At 40.4% G+C, this 15171-nt stretch overlaps 1 protein-coding gene across 2 annotated transcripts in view; it reads right to left on the bottom strand.

Annotated features, from left to right (window-relative positions):
* Positions 1-15171, bottom strand: part of kremen1 (kringle containing transmembrane protein 1) — a 68893-nt gene that overhangs the window by 6728 nt on the left and 46994 nt on the right. Inside the window, exons 4-7 of one of the 2 annotated variants that reach the window (XM_086206841.1) lie at positions 7963-8087; positions 5563-5716; positions 3708-4040; positions 506-703 (exon numbers count right to left, since the gene is read on the bottom strand). In XM_086206841.1, coding sequence (XP_086062967.1) covers positions 506-703; positions 3708-4040; positions 5563-5716; positions 7963-8087 — 810 coding nt within the window. Of the gene's footprint in view, positions 1-463; positions 704-3707; positions 4041-5562; positions 5717-7962; positions 8088-15171 lie in introns of both variants that reach the window. The other variant, XM_086206840.1, reaches the window with a different exon arrangement.

Below are 15171 nucleotides of genomic sequence, written 5' to 3' on the forward strand. Positions count from 1 at the left end.
ATTCTTGTAACCTTAGAGGTGGGCCTGCAATTATTAGATACGTCTTTATTCCTGGGCTGAAAGTCCTCAGGTGGCGTTGCTGTGAATTCAATGTAAAGCCCTTGGGCTTGGTTACAGCCAGTTAAGTTGTCTAGACATGGCATTGCATCATTAATTCTGTTTGAGAAATAGTTATTCCTTCTAGACAGAACACCCTGAGCTGTGAGAGAATCATATCTAACGCAAATGAAAAAGCCCAAGACACATCAGTCCATCCTGCTCAGCTTTGATCAGTCTGGCTGAGATCAAGAATGGATCCACAAAGTGACTTCACTCATGAGTCAATGACAGGAACAGAACAAGAGTGTTTTAACTAGCTCAGATTATTCTAATGCTTTTAAAGAGGCCATATCATGTAAAACCTTCCACAACATCCCTGCAGAGGTAAAGACAAGTACTGAAGGTGTAATGGGTGTTAACATACTAGCGCTGTGGCCAGTGGTTCCGCTGGGTCCAGCCCACTGACCTGGCATGCTGTGGTCCGGTTTGCCGGGGCTGGACGTGATTACATAAAGGATCTGTGAGGAGCGGCCTTTGGAGGTGCTGTTGGATCTCTCTGTAACCCCACTGGCCAGCTGGGGTCCCACTGTACTAGAGATGTCTTCCCCTTCATCCTCATCTTCTCCCTCAGCATCAAATGTCCTGGTGTCTTGGCTTCTCAGTGCTGTGTAATACAGATTACAAAATCTTGGTTATATGGCCTTTTGATTTGTTTAATTCTGATATTTGTATAAATCATCGTTGTCGTTAACAAAACAAATAACACAGCTACCAAATACAAGGCTTTATCTTTATTGGCAGATCAGTTTTACAGCTGATCAACAGTGGAGAATATAACAAAAGGAGAAGGCTGGAACAAAATTGCAACACGGTGGGACAGGCCAAAACCAGCCGCAACTCATTGTTCAAACACATATTTATTTTGTCTATCTTGCCATCTAATTTTTTTTTTTTTTAAGTGATGCATTAAGTATTTCTATCCCAGAGAACTATTTGTTACCTCCGCCGCAGGGGGTAATGTAATCACTGTTGAAGGAATTTGTGTTTTTGCAGGTAATCTGGATCATACCGTAGATCCTGGAGTCACTGGAAGGATATCAGTGCTGTTTTTCTACACACCAGACAAGATTTTGATCAGTTCCTTGAATTCTTGTCAAAATGATTAAGAAAAAAAACTTCCACAGACCGTCTCGATCGTATTCTGGATCTGTGATGAAATTTGCCAAAGTCATGTACCGGTAATCTAATGGGAGATGCAGCTGGAGAGCACACAGAGATGCTACGGATCATTCTCTGGTTCATCTGGGAGGCCTGTTTCTGGCAGTTGAGAATATCTAAAATTAGACGACAGAGCTGATGATACTATGTTCATGTTATCCATCAGCATAGCCTCCAAGGTGCAGGTTTGCACACTGTGAGGCCTATCAAGGTACCCCGACTCTCTGAGCCACCCACATACCGTTACAGTATTTTGCATACACCTGATCTTTGTTCTACTTATCTTTATTTTGTGAAAATGTCAAATTATTGTTGGGTTCCATGAGAAAAAAAAAACGGACTTATTTTTCAAAGAAATAAGTTAAAGTAACACGTTTAATCTCTCTCTCTCTAACATGCAGCAAGAGAATACATTCCTTTCACAAATGAATACAGGTTATTATACCAACTGCATTTGGCAAGAAACAGAATGACTTTGCAAGACCTTTCAAGTTTGCTGTAAACATATGGTGTTGAGCGCTTTGCTGTCTGCTCCAGACGTGATTCAGAAAGTGTTTGCAATAAGTTCTGTTTATTTTAACCTGCTCAGAGCACCAGATGGGCAGCGTTTGCTTCATAAAACAGAGCTCAGAATCTTTAAACTCATTTGAGGAGAGCGACATCCTAAATAAGATCTTCTCTGCCTTTCATTCTCTTCATATACATGTAGATGGGATTTATTTCAAATCACTTTCTTCTTTTACATCTGACACTCTGCTCTTAGAAAATAAACCTTGGAAGGTCTCACTGATGACTTTTCATTTACGCAAAAGGAAACTTATCAGAACTCTATCAGCGTGTGATTACTCATGTTTTTGTAATTTCTCAAACACCTCTCATTTGAAAAATGTTGCTGATGGCTTAGGAAGCAGAATTTAGCTAGATAATTAACAATCAGAATATTTAATCCACTGCATGACTAAGTACAACTAAAAATGTCCTGATATGACAAACCCCACCCATCCTGTAATGCAGTTTGTTTAAAACAAAAACAACTTCCCAATACTTTTGAATCCAGGCTTGTTCCACTGTTCCGTGAATGCTGATTTCACTTTAATGTATATAATTGCTGAGCCTGCCAGTGACATTCCCCAGGACTTCCCACATGTTCCCTATTTCCCAAGCAAAATACCATGCCATCATCATCATCATCATCATCATCATCATCATCATCATCATCATCTGAGAGCATTTATCCTCAAATTAACATGTAGACCACTTAGTATGACACCAAGGACATTTTACATGTAAGTAGTGATGATACTTGCATAACTGTTGTCTTTCTCTCTCTCTCTCTCTCTCTCTATAAATATATATATATATATATATATATTAAAAAAAAATTTACAAAAAAAAGTCTATTACTCTGGCAGTTGACCTGCTCTCACAGCATATATGCCATTCGATGTCTTGGCAACACATTGCCTACAACACCTTGCTCCAAGAAATCAGCAAGACGTAAAGACAGAGAGGATCTTGTGTGTCCAGAGGTCGGAGGACTGTGACCGCCGGATATTATTAGGGCCTGAGCCTGAAGGTACTTCAGGCGAAGACCCTATTATGTTTGCTCGGCAGAGCAACACATTAGCAGCACTAAAAACACAAACTAAACAGTGTCCCAGGCCCCCCCAACACCCATGAGGCAGCTCGGCCAGACGGCCCGGAGCTGGTTTTCACATACACACCCATTCAAAACCTGGTATTACACTGTTCTTGCTATTAATGAGCGAGCGCAATATGCGCATAAATTATTCTTTCTTTCTTCCGCCACCTCTTTGGGCCTTAATTTCACCTCCTAAACATGCATGAAATTCGCTGCAAATCGGCACACTTGTCCGGTCTGGCGAAAAATTCAATATTCTAAAAAAAAATTAATTCTGCATTTGATGGAAGTCCATATTTTTCACATTTATCTGGAGAGATTAAATCATTAGTCCAGCTGTATGTGAGCTATTGTTCTTACAATTCTGCTCTACAGTGCATGCTAGAAGAGACAGTGCACAGTATTGCAGTATTTTGCATGTAGGTGTAATTAAAACTCCACTAAGGAACACATTGTGGTAAAGCACAACAGCTTCCTGCAGCTTGATATGTGAGTGAATTCCTTGAAAAGCAAAACTATTATGTAAATATTCAGTAACCTCCTGGGCAGTGAAACATTGACTCGCAAATTAAAAAGAAAGGGGCCTGCCAGTGGCGTGACAACCAAGCACTAGCAGGTGTCAGTCTACTAAACCACAGCTGCTATGCAAAACTCCATCTTGGAGCCAACACGTCAGAAAGAGACAATGCAAATGTGGCTCTTGGTGGGTTTTAGTGAGCATTGTGCCTCTGGCAATTTTGCTTAAAACTCAAATTAGGAGTGATACTGTCATTTGCTTAGGGAAAAAAAAGTGAGTAAAAGCTCCTACCTTGGTAAATTAGAGCAAATCCCTGAGCCTGGTTGGTGCGGTCTGAGTAGAAGTAGAGTATGACAAAGTCACCAGTGATGTTCACCAGCTCCCGTGGTGGGCTGCGCCAGTCAAAGCGTGCTACCACCTGGTTGGTGTAGCCATCCAGTAACTCTACCATGTCAGTCTGGTCAGAGATGTCAAAGAAGGTGAAGTTGAAGAGGATAGCAGAGGCTCCAGGGACCTGGACGGTCCAGTAGCAAACACGACCAGCCCCATACTTGTCTGGGAAGTCAGGCGAGTAGATCACACCAGATGAGGAGGTGTAGTTCCCACCACAGGCCCCCACTCGTGCTGATTAAGGGGAGAGAAAAAAAGAGGTGCAAATGGTCAGACATTTCTACTTTAAAGTAAGAATGACAGAGTTTATACAGCCCTACTGTAGGTGAAAGTGAAAAATTGCATTTTAGGGCTGGTCTAATCTATTTAGATTAGTTAAATGATGCATAATCATTGCACAAATGTACAAAGCAAATGAGCTGTAATTTCATTTGATCATTGTTGTGGTCTGGGTGTAGCATTTATTCAACAAACCACCAGCCTTTAAAGGCATGCAATGCCATTTGCTGTATGGCATAACGCGTTTGGCGAGACGGAGCTAGAAATGATTTTCTGTCAAGGAAACAACTTGGTTTTGCTTTTCTTTGTAAAAAGTACACAAGAAGTTAGAGGTTTGATTTTATTTTTTTTTCCTCTGTTCGATCAAGTTTTTGAATTGATGTTTAGTGATATCTCCTGTGTGCACTTAAGCACAAGCACTGAAAACAGCCTTTCTAATCTTTGAAGAATATAATAATAATAATATAAAAAAAACAGCAATACAAAACACAACACAGTCAACATTATGAAGCTAAAGGATTTAGGACTGCTGTTTTACACGCATTTTACTTCCTCATGTAAATGTACACGGGGAGAAATACATATGTTTCTGCTGTAGCTATTAAATAAATATAACCTGTGTTTTTGACCATGTCAAGCTTTCACATCGTAATATTTCAGCTTTGATATTTGCATGTTTGTTTTGCTGAACAAACACGCGAACATTGCTGTCCCCATGTGTGGTGCATCATCTGCCTTTGTTGGCACAGCTTACTCTCTGGACATTGCACACTTTAAATAGCCCCTGACTGTAAACCGAGTTTTCGTTGGGAAAAAGAACATTTGGGCACCGGGCTGCATCAGCTGGGAAATAGCAATGTTAATGGTACGTACACAGCTTAGGAGAAGACTTCCAGATAGAGAATCTAAAACTGCTATGGTGTGTAGCACAAATTTCTAAACAATATAAAAAAAAAAAACATATACAAGGTTTTGTGTGGGTGAGGGCATAAGTTTTGACTGAAGATATGATGTGGAGGGGAGGTTTGAAGTAGAGCTTAATTCCATCCATCCATTTTCTACCGCTTATCCTGTTAAGGGTCACGGGGGGGGGGGGGGCTGGAGCCTATCCCAGCAGCGGGGTTCGCGCTGGACGAGTCGCCAGTAGAGCTTAATTCAAAAACACAAATTTGATTTGACAATTCCAGGCTCGAATCCAGAGAACAAAGGATTCTTTTAGCTTCCATGAATGTATTAAACTCAAAGCAATTCATGATGCATGATATGGATTTTACTTACTTTTATCTGCTTTGATTTTACTGTAAAGCCCCTTTCAATTAATCTGGAAAGACGCTATCTAAATAAAGTAATCATTTTTATCCTACAAATCAAAGACACAAAGGGGAGATTATATTTTTCATAAAATTCATTAGCTATCACAGCAGAGGTGTGAAATGATCGTGAGGTGGGAGCCAAAACAACACCCTCTTATACTCACTGTCAAAGATGATGACCCAACCATCTCCACCGCAGGGCTGAGTGTGGTCGCCGAAGCAAACGTGGTTGCACTCCATGCTAGGTGACTCTCCATGGTCATGCAGGTCCACTTCATTGCCACAGAAACAAGCATATCCTGACTCCATACCAGCCAGCTGCAAATGAATTCATGAAAACGATGAGTTCTGAAAAACGCGAAGATTGCGATTATCATCTCTTCTAAGTAAACTTTGATTACGCATGACCATTTCAGCTCATCAGCCAAATGTCTGGGACATAAAAAAAAAAATTCTACCTGTTAATTTTCAAAAATTTTTTTTTTTTTTTACAAGCCATGATAAAAATTGTACACAAACAGCCTTTTCATGTTGTGTATCGTAGATGAATAGCAACACTTTCTGGGGATGGATTAAAAACAATGCAAAAACCAGATTCAAGCAAATACATTGTGTTTTGTATTTAATTAGTACAGAACAATGCAGCAAGCCTGAATAATTTGATATGATTACTTGATTTTTTTTTTTTTTTAGATCAGTGGACCTTATGGTTTTGTTTTGTTATATGATGATCAATAATGTTGTAGTCTTATTGAAAGAACAATTAAGTAATAACAGATGTATCTTTTTAAATAAAGGAAAATAAGACCAAAAAAAAAAAAAAAAAAACACTGTCGATTTCAACAACCTCCTTAGGCTTGACCTAGTTTCTCACTAGTGTGATGGTGTGATCTGTCCTGCCGGCTAAAAGGTGGTGCAGGATGAGAATTATTTATGGAGCAGGTGTGTGTCTTTCATACAAGAGTGTATCAGAGAGGGAACTACAAGAATAAAACTAAGTATGGAGACCTCCTTCACCTCCATCTTGAGTATTACGACAGTTTAGTTTGCATGATTTTTATAACTCTCTTACTTTTTCAAATATTTACCCACCAGATGGCAGATTTCCCTCCAAGATTTACGCACGGAAGACAAAATTTACCCACATTTGATGCTTGGCGTGTTACAGTTTGTGTGATAATCAACAGCTTGTCATAAAATCAAATCAAATTGAACAATCAAACTCTTATGTAACTTTATAGTTTGAGTTTCTCCTTTCAGCTTTATGTGAACCTGCTTTCATTTCATCATTACTCTATATTTTGACAGTCAAGCAACTTGAGATACATTTTTTTATTTCCTCATGGTAACATAATTCTGTAATCTGAGTCCGTACAAACACAAGGTCTCAGCTGACAGGGTGTGTGTCTTGAAGCAAAAGTCGAGAAATAGTGCCTTACTATCTTTGAACCTGTTATTGAACTGTTCTTTAAAAGTGCCGGCGCAGGAATGTGAAACGTCAAAAATCATCACGTCTTGACCCCGCCACCACTGGCTGCCTGTCCTCAAAAGAGCTATTGTCCTTCAATCAGAAGGACACCATTGTCCAATCTTTAGGCCCTAAATGAATCCACAGAGACGAAGGTACTGCATCATTTCCCACTCTGCATATTTCTCATGGAATAGGAATTTATGGCGCCTCAGTTCATCGTATCAAGCTATGTCCTTGTTGCATTATTCCATCTGATGAAGCAGCTTTTGAGAAGTCTAATGTGAGTAGATCTGGCAGAGCAAACAAGTGATGGATCAGTGTCTAACTCATCAGGCATGCTCTTTGTCACAGTCACACAGGATCTATACTCCTGAGCATTGATGTTTCACATGCGAATTAAGGAAAGCGACAGTCGTACGGTAGGAAGGCGATGCCAATCTGCCACCGCATCTTGTAACATCTGCTGAATTGAGAGAAGGGGTGGGGGTGGGGGGCTGTCAGGATCTGTCAGTGCAGACGGAGCTGAACTGGATCTTCTGAGACAGAAAATGAACACCTGGCACTGTTTATAGCAGGGACAATGGCATGCCAGGCTCAGAGATGAGGAAAATGCACTGAAGAGGAGGTGCCCACCAGGCTAATAACCATTCATTCCCAGCTGTCAGCCCCGATTGCCGTGATGATTTGTCATCCGCTACTTGCTTTGAAACAGGAAGCCTAAAAGTTGCACAAAAAAAATGTGGCACTGGACCTCACAGCCCGGAAACGGCCTGCCAGTGGGGATGATTTACATAAAAAGTTTCAAAAACCTTAACTTGTGTCATTTGTAGACATGACAAAGGCAATTAACTGGATTCTTTTGCTTTTATTGAGTGGCCACATTTGGACTTGCCAGAAGGAGGAGGTGAAGTTTTTGATGTATGTCTGTCTGTTTGTCAATTCACATCAAACTTTTGGTAGAGGCCCAAAAAAGAACTCATTATAATGTCCCAATATTCTTTATGATTCCTCCCCCACAGAATCCCATTTTCTATCTAAGTGAATACATCATTTTCAGTTATAAATTTCCTTTATGTGCCCTCTGCAGTCTCACCTTGTATCGCTGCTTCCGACAGAAACTGATACAGTTCTGGATGGTGAGTTTGTTAGAGGTCTCGCTGGTGCCTGACAGGGTGGGGGGGTCGCCGCTGTCTCTGAAACAGCCCAAGTTCCCAGGCACTAAAGGAAGATGACAAAAGAGTGAAAAAACTGATTAGTTACACACAACAACTGAGATGCGATCAGTATCACATGAGGATGTTTAACATTTCACCAGTGTAAATTAGATTATTGATTGCGTTTATCCGCTTTAGTCATCCAAAATCGGAGAATGTCTTTTGTTGGAGCTGTTTGTTGGGTGAGGTCAGTACTCTGGACGCGCGATCTAAATGTGACTGTATAAAACCTACAGTATATTCTACAACTCTAAGGATAAAATGGTCAGTTGTTATGGTAAACTTTTGTAAAGACTTCAGCTACTGCATTCCTTTGAGCTCTATAAGTTTGACACTTTGCTTCACACATCCAGGGTGACACACACCTGGGGCAATGTTATTAGAAGTCTTCAAATTTTGACGTTTTTGGAGAAAGTCCCCGAACAGTTAAGACAGGATCCTGATAAAAGATAAAAGCACTTAGCCATTAGAGAGCTCCTACGGTGCTAAACTGTTTGGAGTAGTTTAAAAGTTTCTGAAGCAGTCATGATTGTGCAAGGGCTTGATCTCCCTACAACATACTGTAACGCATGAATGCAAGCTACAATCAAATATCACTTGTGCACCATCTCAATTTATACTCTCTTGGTTTGGAGCATTGTTGCGGCAATCACATCAATATCTCTTAAAATGTGACACAAATAGGCCACTAATCACAGATGGAAGGTGGTTTTTTTTGGACACATTTCTAGATTCATATTCACATTCCAGGTGAATCAGTCTGACTTCCCTAACCCACTGTGTATTCATCAGAGACTCAGCTATCATTCAGAACTCAGTACAGCGATTAAACACTCAACAGATTCAATGTAACAGCCAAAAAACATTTCCGCTCGTGATTTGCTTCTGCATTTCTGATCAACTGGCACTGTAACTTATTTGTCTGAAGACATTTCTACAGCTGGTATAAAAAGAAGAGGAGAAAAGAAGAGAAGCTCTTCATTTATTAAAAACCAGAAAAACACTCATGCTACATCACGATATCGTCCAAAATCTCAGGCCATATCTAACCCACGACCACAATATCTATGTCATATCAATATACAGTCATCTAATATGAATCCTAAAAATCACTGAAAAATGTCTCATGTCTTCGGCTACCCCTGTGATGGGATAGTTTATAATATTTCTCATGAGTTACTTTGTATAATATAAATATTGTTTGATCAAAAAGTTGGATCTCATAAAGCGGTATGTTTTTAGTTGTCTGCAAGAAGAACCTCTGTGGACGCTGCCAAGTCTGACAACATGCTGAGAGCCTGTGTAGTGGCTTGTCCCCTGACTCTGTATACCAACACTGTCCTAGAAATGAATTCCGCTCGAGCTTTCGCTTGTTCTCTCAAAAATTTGCATGTCGAAAGCTGCCTGCTACTCTGGTGACAGCGAGTTCCTCCAGTGAACAACTGGCACGGGGGTGTTGGCAGTAAATAATCCGTTTACACAAGGCCGTCATGATTCAAATACGGAATATATAAAGATTCAGATAGAAGAAAAAAGAGGTGAGGCGCACATCTGTAATATAATCATGGAGGACATCACTCGCCATCGCCCTCCCCTGCATGATAAAGGGCATCCACGTGAACTGTCACAAGCATGCCAGTTGTCAGCTTTTTGGCTGACATAATAACGCATTTACTTGCAAAACAGATTCTGCAGATTCTTTCAGGGGAAAACCATGTGAGAATGGCTTTCGGGTGAAAAGTGTGACATGTTTTAGATTCCACACAAATTATTTTACACAAGAATGTTCACTCATGACTGGAAAAATTAAGGGGTGGGGAGGAGGAAAATGAACAAAAACAGACTGGCAGAGAGAAGGCTGCACTCTGAGTCTCAGCCATTTTTTGAAACCATAAAGTGGCTGACATGCTACGGTTGCAGCCATGTTTCTGACATATGATGTCAACTCTTTCAGATAAAAAAACAAATCCTCATACACCCTCAGAGTTGCAATAAATAATGTGTAAAATTTCTTTTCAGTAAAGGCACAGCTTTGGAAATGGATTAATGTCCGCTTAAATCATTTAGCAAGACTCCATCATTCACACTTGGAAATGTAAGGAATGAATAACAAGACAAGTTTAAGGTAAACATGACAGTAATGGGAGTATTCCAGATAACTCCTATTTTTAGGGTAAGGTGGGACAGCCGTAGCAGCAGTTTCTTTTTAATCTATCACTTGAGCACACATTGGATTAACCTGAGCAAAGTGTGCGGGAGGAAAGCTGAGAGGAGAGATAAACACCTGGTTGGGAACCAACAACCTCCCCCCGAGGAAGACACGCTGGTACATTGTCAGTGGAGCTTTTTTGTAATTGCAGTCAGATTTAAGGCAGCAGTGCTCTTTATTTTTTTTACCTCCCTGTCAAGGAAGTTATGATTACATTTTTTGCAGTTAGTCTGGAAGCAGGGTTATGCAGAAACTACCAGGCTGATTCTTCATGAAAGTTAGTGTAGGGTCTTGAACGTGGGATAAGGGAGAATTAACTTTTGAATCAGGTATTTATAATGATAGTATCGAGGCTTTAAGTAAAGTTCTGATTAAATTTACTACAATAGTGTTAGAAACTCAAGTAAATCTCTACAGGGCCCATGTGCTAAAGTGGCCAAATTTAACTGTAACTCTTAGCCTTTGTAGTTAATTTCCCCTCTCGTCTCAACTTTTTACTTTTACATTATATGAAGGCCTATCGTTATGCATAATTAAGCGTACAGCCTGTTTGAGTGGCAGCTGGTTGTGACCTCACCTCACAGCTTATTTGCATCACACCCTAACTATCTGCTCCAGCTCGTCCGAATATAGTAACCTCAATTGTAAAAAAGAAAAGAGAAAAGATAAGGACAGTCGAAATCCTTCTCTTGATTTTCAAAAATGGAAGTCCGCAAAACAACGAGTAATGTCAGTAAGCGTGTCCACTAAACAGGCCGTGATTTAAAATAGTTTCAGATGGAGGTGACCTTAATTCAATCACTGTACAAATTGGGGAAACTTATGAATGTGCGGTTTGATGAAAAAAAAATTAAGCATGTCTCTCATACTTTGAGATAAGATATATGATGGTTTCAGGTGTGGATTTGCATATATTAGTGTGTAAGCTGGGTGGAGCTCTCCGAATGCCCTTCTAGTTTCACCTTGCTTTGACAAGATGATTGTAAACTGCAGTCATTTTATCTGTCTTTGTCCTCTTCTTGTCCCAGGGGCTGAAGAAACGGCAGGTGGTGGGATCAAGTCACATTAGGAGTGTTCGTGTGGAACTGGAGACAGACAAGACCTCTCCACTGCACCGTCCCTGCAAACACTGCATCTATTTTAAAAAGTTGAACGTTTTTTTGCATGAAAATCCCTTACCAAAAAATAGTTCCAAGGGGAGAAAAAAACAAAAAAAAACATCTGCTTTGCAGACGCAACAAGTGCAAATATCTCCACATACATTAAAAGAAAAAAAAAACACACAAACGCACTCAAGGCTTTAAAGCTGTCGGTAGAATTTAGACTTTAACGAGCCAGAGGGGAGAAATGGAGGAAACACAAGGTGCATAAATGCTCCAGTCAGCCCAGAACAGACCTCTGAAAACCTCAGGAGATCACAGCAGGAGTGGGGACTCCAACAAAGTCAGAGGCAGAAACCTAAACAAGGCCTGACTACTGCCAGACTCCTCACAAACCGGCAGCCTGCGGCCTTCGCCTCAGGAGGAGCAGTCAGTTCGCTTACCCGCAATACAGTGCTGCGAGAACAACAAAGTTCATGGGCGTCTGTCTAGCAGGGAGCAGGAGACACGTCTTTTGACACAACAACTGCACAGACTCCAAACACATCAGAGAGAAAGAGAAAAGAACAATACAGTGCGATTTAACAAACAAAACATCAAACAGGCTTTGGCAAGTGCATTTGGCGTGGAGCACATGAGCGTCGAGTGATGAGTTGTGGAGGGGGGGACAAACATGTTATTAAAGAAACATAATTACTGGTATAAATCTTGATGACATCTGGAGGTTAGAGATGAAGAAATATCTACTGGAGGAAGAAGAAGAGCTAAAGAAGTCTTTTGTTTTTAAAAGGATTTTTTGTGTGTGTTCCACAAAAATAGTTTTACTCGTAACAGTTAACGTCTGCTTGCTTTAATCCACCCACCACAGCGAGCAAGATATCTTCAAAGATGAGTTCAGAAAACCAAGGGAGAATATAAGCCTTGAGGAACAGCGGACCTTTAAAATCTCAGTTTTTTAATCACTGTTGAAACACTGCAGGATTTCAGTACAAGGTCTGTCCTTAGTATAATCTACAAGAGACACTGAGGTGACACTGACTGAAAAATGTATCTGAAAAAGCCTGCAGCGATATGGGATATTGAATAAAACAATAAAGCGAAATACGCTAAAGTGTCATCAGTTCAAAGAGGAGTGTTTTAGGACCAAAGCCCGGATATCATTTGGCCCTTGGTATCACAGTGTGAAATAGGTCAAAATAATATGTACAGTATATAGCTGTGAACATCTGCTCAACATCATGACTCACCATTAACCTGACCCACTGTTAAATAGCTTTTTGACAACGCACATGAATATTATTCACTTCCAGTGGAAACAGATATCGGGTGAAAAATACAGTCACTTTATCGTTTCCCAAAACCTTTTGTACAAGACAGTCACTTTATATCTTCTGTTCAATAAGAGATATGATTTCCATATCAGTTCCAAACATTCCTTTTGCAATAAGTGAAATATTCCAGTGAGATAGAGGGATAAACTAAACATGTTAGTGTGTGCAGTTGGAAAACGACATCTGACCACCGCCAAGGTGAAGCGAACTTTAAGCGAAAGTGCTGCATTTCTGCTGCTATGATCTAGCGGTGACAGTTCGTAGAAACAACAGTCAACACATGTAGAATACTCAACTGTTGCTGCTTTTGAGCATCACCACACTTAAATGACTTGTGTCACTGTCAGACTTGCATCCATTTGGTCTCATCACAACTGGAAGTCTAAAAGAGATGCTTAATTAAGTTAATTATCCATATTCAAGTTATTAGAGGTCTAGCAGAAAGGAACCAGGTTGGCCTGTACAACCCTGATGTCATTAAATCAAAATCACGAAAACTAAAAAAAAAACAAAACAAAACAAACCAACTTCTCCATATACTGTGAAATCCAGAGAGATTTACCTGACAGCAATGAGATTATGAAGCACTGTGTGATATGATATGAGCGTTAAGAGAGTGTTGAATTCGGGCTCCCGTCAATGCCTCAAAGTACACACAGATTCTTTTCATGATGCAAATGCATTTGGATTCTAAATTCATTTTGCAGCATGACAACCACAAACATCCAGCCAGAAGCAAGAAGAATTACAGGTATTTCGTGCAACGAGAGGAACACTGAGTACCACAGGAGTTGGTAGGAAGCCAATTGAGACCTGATCTGAACATCTGGGATCACAAGATGAGACAGAAGCAACTGAGGCTGTTGAAATCCCACGAGTGGAATGTAACTGAGTACATTTCCTCAGGTATTTGTACATTACTCCTTTCTAATACTCCTCATTCCGAGTGACTTTTAACCTCCCTGAATCTCAGAGGGAAACACTGTAGTTTTTACATCACTGTATTCATCCGACAGCTTTAGTTTCGACTGTAATTCATGATTGTTTTGTTATTACCTAAAATACAACTCCCAGTATGACACAGTTGAGAGAAAACTAGCATCTATTTTACATCATCCATAAAGAAGATTATCCTCGCTGTTGGGATACTCCTCTACATACACTGAACTCATGGAAGTCCTGCTTATACAAAAATCATGTATCCATCCATTTTCTTCCACTTATCCTGTTAAGGGTCGTGGGGGGGCTGGAGTCTATCCCAGCAGCCTTCAGGGGAGAGGCGTGGTTCACCCTGGACAGGTCACCAGTCCATCTCAGGACCAACACATAGAGACAAACAACCATTCACACTCTCAGTCACACCTACAGTCAATTTAGAGTATCAATCAGCCGCGTCCCCTCTTGATGTCTTTGGACTGTGGGAGGAACCTGGAGCACCAGAGAGAACCCACACAGGAACAGGGAGAACATGGAGACTCACACAACAAGATCCTGTGCCCGAGCCGGGACTCGAACCCGGAACCTTCTTGCTGTGAGGCGACAGTGCTCTGCACCTCTGTGCCGCCCTTAAATCATGTATTTAAGAGTCAAAAGGGACATTTTACAGCCCTGAATATGTACATTTTAATAATAATAATAATACTCTCAATAATTAACTTTTTAAAATAAAGATTTTACTTGTGACAGGGTACTTTTACCATGTGGCACTAGCAAATTTACCTCAATCAGCTACTGCTTTGGCCAGTCCTCCAAGATGATTGGAAGAATACCTCTAAAAATACTAATTGATTTGATGTAGCTTTGCCCTTTGGATGCAGTGGAATTATTTTTTGAAAGCGTCCTCATTTTACAGTGCGAGTCTGTTGCTAACACACATGATCTTTTGTTGACTGTTTCTTCTGAAAAACATCTCCCTTGCTGTCATGAGAATTCAGGATGTGGGAATATGAAAGGTTGCGTTAAAGAGGCTGACTGATGGCCCCCGCTCTGATATCACCGCTGTGTTTTGTAAGCGCAGCATGGAGGCTCCACATTGAACGATTCTGATTAACTTACTAAAATCACAGAAAAGGGTTATTTTATATTTACACTCATTTTTCATTTTTTGCACATCAAAGTGCATAAATATGCTGATTTCAGGTTGCTGAGAGGCTGAATGAGGCTGTAAACACCTCAGTGTTTTGCAGTGGCGGCGTTCCGAAGGAAATGAAGCAAATACCAACCATAACACCACACCATCCCCCCCATGTTCATATTGTGTCTCCAGCTAATTATTCTTTATCACTCATTTTACGCACACGATCATCGTTCCCAAAGCAGCATCAGGCTGCCTCATTGCTCCTTCTTCTTTACATACCTTTACATTTTACAGTTACATCTAATATCTCATGTTTTGTCTTCTGGCTGTGTTTTAAATGCTTGAACAGGAGCGTGTTTTTCCTTTTTACC

This window comes from Aulostomus chinensis, chromosome 6 (genome assembly GCF_037954235.1).
Source record: "Aulostomus chinensis isolate RoL2024-O1b breed Wild chromosome 6, RoL_Achi_v1.0, whole genome shotgun sequence".
In the NCBI taxonomy this organism is placed as follows: domain Eukaryota; kingdom Metazoa; phylum Chordata; class Actinopteri; order Syngnathiformes; family Aulostomidae; genus Aulostomus; species Aulostomus chinensis.